Genomic DNA, 10,608 nt, shown 5'->3' with positions numbered 1-10,608 from the left:
GCTCACAGTCAAGGCTCACAGTCATAGTTAAGCCATGCGGAGCTTACAAATTGAATCATCCCAGATATTCTCCCTTTCTTCCTGGGCACGATTCCAGCTGATCGTATTTCCACGACATGCTTCACCAAGGCACGGCACCGCTTGCCTCATTAGTCGTCGCATGGTGGACTGGTTTCTGCCTTTGGGCTCCTCATGTGAAACCCATCAGAGATTCTTTATTTAGATCTAGCAGGAATGTTGGGACGAAAAAAGTTACTTCCCTCGAAGATTTGATGCTTTTAGCACTTGGGTGTTATACTCTTGTGTAGTGATGGGTGGGTGGGTGTGTCTTGCTCCTCTGCAGATAAACAGCTTCCATGCGAGTCACTGGATGGAAATTCATAATCCCCCTCACCACTACTGACCTCTTGGCTGTTAACTGTGTTTGCACATTGCATGGTCGGTTGCTATTCTCGTGAGAGAGAGTTTCTCGGACTGACCGCTAGCTGCCTATTTTCCATTCTGGCTTCTCAGAATGAATAAGTATGTGATATTCCACGTCGCAGGAGAGAGATACTCGTGACCACATCGGTCTTGAAAATTAGATTACAGCGTCTGAACTACACATTTCGTAGCTAGAATCGGGTACTTAGCTGGAGCTTCGATGCTCTGGCAGGGGCTCGATGCTTTTGCTACAATTCCCTCCGAGGCTTCAAGAAAGTGATGACCCTGGTGCTATTATTACGGAAAACCGAAGTGATGGCGACGAGAGGTTGACAATGTAACTATGGTTTGAAGATATTCAAGTGGGTCTTTTCTGACCAATGCGGCCTTTTCTGGGTATGAAGGTGGGCTTTCATCATGTTGATACGTGAACCAGCTTATCTTCCAACGTTCGTGACATGTCAGGGACTTCACGAAAAGTTCAAGAATGTTTTATCTATAACTGTACAGTCTATAGTGTCCGATTCGTCTCGTGGCCTGCTTCGAAGCGCTTAAACCTTTGTAGGAATACTGTGCACCTAGCAGCTTCCAAGTTAGGGTTAAAATGGCAGTGCAGAAATTGGCTACGGAGTTGGGCCACCGCTATTGAGTTCACTGTCTAACTTCGCCGTTTAGGTGCTTTAGTGACGAGGGCCTGTCTAGCAGTCATGAAGAGTGATACGGTGTCGGATAGCGCAAGCGCACCATTACTGAGCGACCTGGGAGGAAGCTGTACCGATGTTGAGGCAAACGCATCTGAAAAGCTATCCATAGACGACATGCTCAGCAAATACGTCGGAGACTTCGGTCGGGCGCAGCTCGTTCACTTTGTGATAGTCAGTCTCGCATGGTCTCTGGAAGGGTTGCACACCTTCGCGACGATCTTTGCCGACAGGGTACCGGAGTGGCAATGTCGACCATCTGTGAACTTGTGGTCTCCATCGAACTCAACCCTCGGAGCAAGTGCCGGGCCACTGAACATGGAATGTTCTCCTTCATCTTCTATCTGCTCCATGGATCCTAGTTTATGGGAATGGGTTGGAGGCAAAGGAGTTTCGATCGTCTCAGAGTGGGGTCTTTTCTGCGGAGACGAGTACAAAGTTGGGTTGGCACAGTCGGCATTCTTCGTTGGAGCTTTTGTGGGTAATCTCACATGATTATTTTTTGGCGCAAGCACTAGATGTTTGTAGAATTTCGAGATTCTAGTAGATGACGCAAGTCTCCCTGGCTGATGCTTTGGATCTTGCCTACGCAGGTGCGGGAATATTTGGCCATTTTTCGGACTCGTTTGCTGGTAGGAAAGGCACGCTGTTCCTCGCTTGTGTTTGTACGGCATTATCAGGTTTGGCAACTGCATCTGTCCACTCCTACTGGGTCTATGTGGGAATTCGCTGGCTAACAGGCGCCACCTGCAGCGGCATAGGACTCTCAAGCTTCGTGCTGGCAACTGAACCAATTGGTCCTTCAAAACGAGGCCAGGTCGGTATGTCAGCCTTCTATTTCTTCTCTTTTGGCATTATGACCCTTCCTGTCTTTGCCTATTTCTCCACATCATGGCGCCACCTCTATTTCGTCACTTCCATTCCAGCCCTTCTCTATTGCACTTTGGTGGTGCCCACAATTTGGGAGTCACCACGCTGGTTTCTCGTCCAAGGCCGCATCAAAGATGCAATGGAGGTCCTTGGAGCATTTGCCAAGCGGAACGGGCGTAATCCCATACCCGAGGGAGCAGTTTTGGAGATAGAAAATGAGGAAGCTTCAAAATCAGTAGCATTAGAGTCCATTGATGTTAGCGAAGACTACTCTCCTAAAGCTTCTGGAACCCTGCTGATGGTGCTCAGAAACCCCGCCACTCGATCCCGAATGCTCATCATGGTGGTCATATGGTTTTTGACCGCAGTCGTTTACTACGGCATAACCCTCAATGTTGTCAACCTAGGGACAAACTTATACATCGGAGTGTTCTTAAACGCCATAATCGAGTGGCCTGCATTTGTCATCACCGCAGCTGTCCTGGACAGATTTGGGAGAAGGTCTATGCTAGTATCAGCCATGGTTCTTAGTGGACTATGCTGTCTTGCTGGTAGCGTTCTATACATTGAAGACGGAGCAAATACAGGCTCATCAGATGGACTGAGAGACTTGTTTCCCAACTTGACTCCAGTTGGGTCCCAGTCATACCGAGAAAGTGTTATCCTCTGGTATTCTTCTCTAGGAGCTGGCATCGGAGTTTACAAAGTGCTGAGAATCATCTGCAGTACTGTAGGAATCTTCGGAATGGCTGGAACATACAACCTGATCTACATTTATGCCTCGGAGCTGTTTCCGACTGTGGTGAGGAATGCGGCGCTGGGGCTCTTGACGCAAGCGTCTGGGATTGGGTCGATCATTGCGCCCGTTGTGGTCGTTTCCGGGCGTTTCAACTCAGCGCTGCCTTTTGCAACTTTTGGGATCATGGCCATACTCGGTGGGGTTTTGTCGCTAGGACTTCCGGAGACCCTGCACAAGCCCATGTTTGAGACTTTGGAAGGCCTGGAGAGGAGTGAGAAAGGCGTAATGACAAACTAGCTGTGCATTGTGCTACCCAGCACAGCTTTGCACATATCTCTAGCTAGAAATGGCTGCGTGGATCGTCGTCACAATTTTGTACGAATTAGGATCCTTTTGCCTTATAATCAAATTCATAGTGAAGAATTAGTGAAGAGTTTGCTGTACCTAGATGTAAAGTTCTTAGAGGAATTGAGCCACCGTTAAGCGTCATCACCTCATGACAAATTCATAGTTTCACATGACGTTATCTCATGTATTCAATTTGCTAAGACTCGTATGAATATGCCTGCATGCATGTGTAACTAATACAAATCACCGCAGCTACCCATGATTTGTAACATAATAGAACGAATTTTAGCCATTAGAAAAGTTCAATGCAGGATGAGTTTGAGGTTGCCCAAGGTGGGTGAGGAATTGTCGATATCATGTCATATCTTTAGGGATGGAAATAAATAGCAATCTACGTAAAATGAGCTGTGTTTATTTCAGTACAAGATTATTTTTAGAATCTCAAGCAATAGGTACATTTTTTTAAGGAAGAAATGTTCCTGGATTAGAATTTACAATCGTTATTGTTGGCAACATAATAAAAATTGATAAAAGCTATCAGTAGACTTGTATTAGAAATGCCACCAAGAGTAAGCCAATAATGTTTTATATCTTTAAAATAGTTGAATAGTTTTGTGGCAATGCATTGAGCATTTTGGAAGCCAAAACACTTATTTTGCTTCAACACATTTTGCTTGAAGTTACAATTAAATGATTTACATTTTGGATCAGATCTATGGAAATTGTTTCAGCTTGTATATTATAATGTTACTATTCTCAGCCAACATTGTTAGAATGATTTGGATACCATCTTCTGATAAAAAGTAAAATTGGTGTTTAAAATAATTTTATTTCAATTGGTAGATTTATAAAAAAAGAAAAAAGAAAAGAAAGATACATTATGAGATTCTAATGATGACTAATTTTTCACAAACCAAAGAGAATCTTTTTTATTGGAAAATTAAAATCAAGATAATAATTGTTATTAGGAAAAATATCTTATATATTCTTTAAATATGCTTAAATATCAAGAATATCCCTATATTCTTAATAATAGCAAATATACTTTTTACATTTGTCATAATAACAAATGTACCATCATTGGTGATAAGGTATTATCAACATTCCTTGTTCAGTTGTTATTTAGGGCCTAGACAGTAAGTCATGTAGATTTTGCCATGCCCTTTTCAATTGATTCCATCATTACCTTATAGCTCTTGCTTAGACTCCAATTCTTAGGCCTAGTATGATAATTTTTGGAATGAAGAAATTAACGCTACAATTATGAATGTATTGGTCATTGACCAATATATAGGTTGTGTTATCTTCTTAATGTTTTTCCATCTTATAAATCACATTTGTATCTTGAGACATAGAAGCTCACAACAAGTAGATGGTGGTAGTGTCACGGATATACATATTTTTTCCAATAATTATCTATATGATTAGGTAGAAATAAATAAATATAGATTTATTTCATAATATTTTCTAAAGAAGGTTTCTAAAAGCTTCATAGACGTGGTTTTGACTTTATACGTGTTTGTAGTTGATTGATAGGTTAGAAACTTGGTCAACAAGTTCATCACATGCCACACATGTTAGTAGCTTATAGAATAAGCTAACTATATGATGCTTTTATGAAAACTTCCTCTGTAAGTTAAGACATATGTCTAGCAAAGTCAACACCTATTGAAGGTCTTATATAATATTGCCATGTAACTCCTAGTTAGATAGTATATATGGAGGCAAGAGTGAAGCCTTCTTTACTCTTGTCAATGCTTTTTTAGTTCTTAGTCTTGTGTCAAGACTTTCTAGTCTTCTTGTCTTATGCAATAGCCATTCTATTTCAATATATTACCATCTTTGAATAATTTTGTAGTCTTTTTGAGTGATACAAAAGTATATAAAGGATTTCTTTCTTTGAGATTAATATCCTTGATAGTTTGACAAGAGTGGTAACTTATTATTCTTGTCTTCTTTTAGAAGTGAGTGGATTATCCTACTTCTATTAATGTGTTTTGAAGGTTGTGGACTATCCATCTTTAAACAAACAATTTAGTTTTTTAACACTAATTTTTCCTTAAAAAGTGTGGATTATCCTTCTTTGTGAAAATTTTCATTTGATATTAGAGGATATGGATTAATTTCATCTAATTTAACTTTTTGAATTTATTTGAGTTATCTATAGAAAGAAAGATCATCGATGCTACTCTTAAAGGAAATGAGTATAGATTTGCAACTATTGCAGATCTTCACAAGCTTATCAACACTTTAAGAGTATAAATCTCTTGTATTTCTTACATGAATCATAGACGCACTATTCCTACATCCATAGAAGAAATCAACAATAAAGTTCAAAGTTGGTGCAAAAAAGTTGTACAATTAAGAAAAGCAAGTAAATCAAGTTCACAATTGAATCTGAGGAGTCTTTTTACTACAAGTATAAGGAATGCAAGTATAAGTATGCTAGAGAAGTTTGATGGAACAAGGTCAAAATTTTGAGGGTTTTTATAATAAGTAAAGCTAGATCTAAGGTTGCATCCTTGTCAATACTATCATAGATTTACTCAAGTTGGATTTATTAAGGCACTTCTTTCTACAAGTGTTTTTTTTTGGTTTGTACCTTTGATGGAAAAAGATTCATGACTACTCTATGATTTGAATTCATTCTTGAAAGTATTTGTAGCTATATTTGAAAAAAAATGATTGAAAAAATGTAGTAGAGACCAATCTCATATCGCTATGACAAAGATTATGTTCAACCACCATATATGCTACTATATTCCAAAATCTTGCTTGCGACATGGATTGGAATGACAAAATCCTTATCAAATAATTTTGATATGGCTGAAAGTCAATGTCAAAAATATATTTATTAGAACAATTTATTGTTTAAGCTATTGCATGCAACAATTAATTTTTTATAAGTTATGAAGAATATAGATTTGATTGGAGAAGTATCAATTAAGCCATAGTGATACCTTCTAAGATTTTCGAAGCTTATTTGTCTAGGCCAGAGCTTATGCTAATTGACACGATATATTTTAAATCTCTTATTAAGTAAGAAAAGACTTGTCATTGCCAAGAACTCTTATATCTATATTGTGGAGAATCCAAGCGTACTACTGAATATTGTCTAAAGAAACAAGGCAATAACAAAATAATCAGCATGGTTGCCAAAAAAGAAGAGGTGTTGAAAAATAAGTTTTTTCAGCTACAATAGGGACCATTGTTGTATTACGTGTATTCTTGCTTGAGAATGTATTAGCCACCTAGCTGTGAAAGGTAAGTAACAATGCAACAACAATCCTACTAAGTCTAATAGAATTTTAAATAAACTTCAAGTAATCCTTAATAACTTAATTAAAATTTAACCTATCAAAATAAATTTAAAAGAAAATACAAAAGAAACACAAAGAATTCTTTAAAAATAATAAAAATAAAAATCTTAATATAATCCTAATTAAAACTTTAATTGAATCTTAATCAAATCCTTGGTCAAATCTTAATTAAAACCCTAATTAAACTTTAACTAAATTTTAGGTCAAATTCTAATAAAATCCTAAATCCTAAATAAATCTTTGATAAGTTTTAAACCAAATCTTAAACAAATCCTAATCCTAACCAAATTGTAGACCAAATTCTAAACCAAATTCTAATCAAATCTTAGATCTTAAACTAACTTTTAACAAATCCAAGAGCAAAATGAAACTTCAACAACTAATGATCAAATCATTAATATCAACTCAAAATTTGCACACTTTTTAATGTCTTAGTTAGAAATAAGTATAAGAAAGATGAAATTAAGTGCTCATACCAATTTAGAGAAATGCAAGATAATCCAACTAGGTGTTAGACGGCCTCTTATTCCAACCAAAATGCTAAACTTCCAATACCAATATCTCCTTCTTCAACTGTTAAATTATTCTCTTATTTTACCAAAATATTGGAAATCAAGTCTAGCATCTATACAAAAAATTTTACTTCAATCCAATTGACAAATTGTGAAGATCTTAGAAACACTCATTGATCTTCAAAATCCAATTTTTGAAACCTCAACCCGCAAAAATCTTTATACTTTAATCTAACTATTTGATTGACTTCAAAATTTGCATATACATTTATAACTATCACACCAATACAATGCCTAAATTTCATTTGTACATATACCATAGAAATCAAGAAATCTTAAAATTTTTAAATATATTTTTATTTCTCAAATCTTAATCTCATTAAGAACTTAATCTCACTTAATCTTAACCTCACAAACTTTGAAAATTCTTCAAAATTTCACTATTGATTCAAATGAAATAAAATTAATGTCTAAGTTTTTTTTTTTCTTAAGTTTGCTTTGAAATCCTACTCTTGAATCTCCAAAAAAAGCCCTGGAATCACTGTAGGTGTATAGTTTTGTACCTCAAGATCTAATTTTGATTCAAGTTGACAACTAATTCTATTCGGGTATGAATTCTTAGCTTCATGATATAAATTTTGCTAAAATTTATTCTTAACTCTCTCTTCTATATGCCTATATCATTTAATTTTTTAATTTATTTTATTTTATCTTATTTACGGTCTTACAAAGTAAATAGAAGTTTATTTTATAAAAAAATAATATTAATAATTTTTTCTTTTATTATGTTTTTGACTATTATCTATATTTTAAAGATAATTTGTAATAATGTTTTAAAATAAGATCTTCTATAATACAATATATATATATATTTTCATTCATTAGTTGTATTACATCATGACACTATGCAATTGAAATCTTATATAATACCTAATAAAAGTCCTATTTTCTTCATAGATCCTTCATCTTATTTTATAATAGAAGTTTGTTTAGGATTGAAAAATCATAAAGTCTTAGGCTTGTTAGATTTAGGACCTTCAACCTATTTTATAGACAAAGACTTTGTCAAAAAATAAGATATATTCCTAATTAAGAAAATAAAATTTGTACATGTAGAAGTAATGGATGGTCGTTTATTGTTTTTTAGAGATATTACACATAAAACTATTTCTTTAGATGTAGTGATTAGTGGTTATAATAGTTTAGTAATCTTTAATGTGATTATATTTCTTTTTAATTTAATTATTTTAAGATTATTATAGCGAAAAAAATATAATCCTCAAATAGACTCAATTCTTGTAATCTTGATTTTTTCCATAGTTTAACCCACGATCCTGCCAGGCAAGTACAAATGCATAAGAACAATACATCTAAATCATAAATGGTAGATACAAGAACTTTCATGCATGCTACAAAAAATAATAAACTTTTGCTATACATGCCATACTTATTATTGATAGAGAAAAGATTTCAAGTAGCATTTTAAGCCAGTACCAAGATTATTAAGATGTTTTTTTTTTAAAAAAATTTGATATTCTTTTAGAGCATTATTTTTGTGATTATTCTATTGATATTCAAGAAGGAGCTCAACGACCATTTGGATCAATCTATAGCTTAGTATAAAATAAATTGGCTGCACTTAAGGAATATATTGATGAAAATTTAGCTAAAAACTTCATATTCCATTCTAAATCTCTAGCCGAGGCTCCTATCTTATTTATGAAGAAAAAAAATGGATCTCTGCAGATATGTGTGGACTATCAAAAACTCAATAAGATCACCATAAAAAACAAGCATCTTCTATCTTTGATTGTAAGACTTCTTGATCATCTAAATTAAGTAAAGATATATAAAAAAATAAATATATAAAGAACATAAAATCAAGTATGCATTAAAAAAAAATAGAAGATTATATTTTAAATCAAATATGAAAATTTCAAATATAATATCATACTTTTTAGACTCACAAATGGAGCAATTGCTTTTCAATATCTAATGAATGATGCCTTTGTGATTTTTTTGATGATTTTATTGTTTATTATTTACATGACATCTTAATCTACTCTAAGCACATAAAAGAGCACAAAGTTCATATTTGTTGTGTGTTACAAAAACTAAAAGATGCAAGATTATATGCCAAGCTGAAAAAGTGTGTATTTTATAATATTCAAGTTAACTTCTTAGAATACATCATTTCAAACAATGGTCTTATGATAGATCTTAAGAAGGTTCAAACTATTATAGATTGAAAGATTTCAAAAATAATTAGAGATGTACAATGTTTTTTGAGATTTACCAATTATTATCGGATCTTTATTAAGATTTTTTTTTGAAATTATGGCTCTTCTTATATGTCCAATATATAAAGATAAATTTAAGTGGAATAAAGAAACCGAAACATCTTTTGAAGCCTTGAAGAGAATATTTATTTTTGTACCAATCTTGCATTGTGTGAACTTTTCTAAGACATTCTTCATAGAAACAAATACATCAAACTTTGTTATAGGTGTAGTTTTGTTACAAATGGAAGTGGATGACAATTCCATTTGATAGCTTTTTATTCAAGGAAATTTCAATATCCAAGATTAACTATGAGATCTATGACAAAGAACTTCTTACCATTGTGGATTCATTTTAAGAATGGCATCATTATCTAGAAGGTGCCTCAAGTCCAATAACCATGTATATAAATCATAAGAACTTAGAATACTTTATGTCAGTACATAAGTTAAATTGTTGTCAAGCCTATTGGAGCATCTCTTTATTAATATTTGATTATAAGATCACTTATCAACCAAAAAAATAACAAGGTTTGTTGAATGTCTTTTTGAAATATTTTTATCTTGCATTAAAAGAACAAGATGCAGCTTTTGATCAACAAAGAGTAATTTTCTTGAAGTTGGAGCATTTTCATCCTTAAGCAATAAAATCAACATTGATTGTTGATTCAATTATTTTCATGTAACTTCAATCAAGTATGTCCTTTGATCTTTTTGTTCATGATATTAAAAATAATTCTTTCAAGACTCATAATACTTCTAAGTTTGAATTTAAGAATAATATACTCTATTTTGAGAGATGATTATACATATTAAAAGGAAACATACAATTATATGTTCTTTAAGCTCATCATGACTTTCCAACATCCGGACATTTTGAATACAGTAAGACTTTAGAGCTAATATCTATAGATTTCTAATGGCTTCAAATATAAAAGGCAATTAAAGACTTTGCAGAATCATGTGATATTTTTTCAAGATCTAAAACTCTTTTTTATTGATCTTATGGACTTTTTTAGCCATTACTTATTTTGAAACAACCATGGACTTTTGTTTCTATGGATTTCATTACAAATCTTTTAATTTCAGATTTATATAATTTTATATTTGTAATAGTAGACCATTTTACAAAGATAGTAAATTTTGTAATATGTACAAAATCTATTACAAGTAAAGAAATGACTAAGCTTTTTCTTAATAATATCTATTACTATCATAGATTGCGTGATAATATTATATTAAATATGAAGATTCAATTTGTATCTAGATTTTGAAAAATCTATTTTAAGATTTTAAAAGTGGATATAAAGCTCTCTTTGACTTTTTATTTCTAAATTGATGGACAAATGGAATGAATGAATCAAGTTGTGGAGCAATATTTGAGATGTACCATCAACTATTATTAAGATAATTGGA

General features: G+C 33.3%; 1 protein-coding gene across 1 annotated transcript; it reads left to right on the top strand.

Annotated features, from left to right (window-relative positions):
• Positions 1–57: 57 nt before the first annotated feature.
• LOC112274331 (organic cation/carnitine transporter 4) lies at positions 58–3,249 on the top strand. The gene is made up of 2 exons (XM_024503738.3): positions 58–1,605; positions 1,718–3,249. Exons 1-2 carry the CDS (start codon positions 1,131–1,133, stop codon positions 3,028–3,030), a joined length of 1,788 nt encoding a protein of 595 aa, XP_024359506.1. The 5' UTR covers positions 58–1,130; the 3' UTR covers positions 3,031–3,249.
• Positions 3,250–10,608: the final 7,359 nt, after the last annotated feature.

Source organism: Physcomitrium patens, chromosome 21, assembly GCF_059467195.1.
Source record: "Physcomitrium patens ecotype Gransden chromosome 21, ASM5946719v1, whole genome shotgun sequence".
NCBI classification, from domain to species: domain Eukaryota; kingdom Viridiplantae; phylum Streptophyta; class Bryopsida; order Funariales; family Funariaceae; genus Physcomitrium; species Physcomitrium patens.
This window is presented reverse-complemented; position numbering and strand designations above follow the sequence as displayed.

Bases quoted from the DNA above. Each gene is read 5' to 3' on its own strand.
- LOC112274331 (XM_024503738.3), top strand. From the start codon at position 1,131: ATGAAGAGTGATACGGTGTCGGATAGCGCAAGCGCACCATTACTGAGC. The intron at 1,606-1,717 runs GTAATCTCACAT...TTGCCTACGCAG, and splicing joins CTTCGTTGGAGCTTTTGTGG to GTGCGGGAATATTTGGCCAT.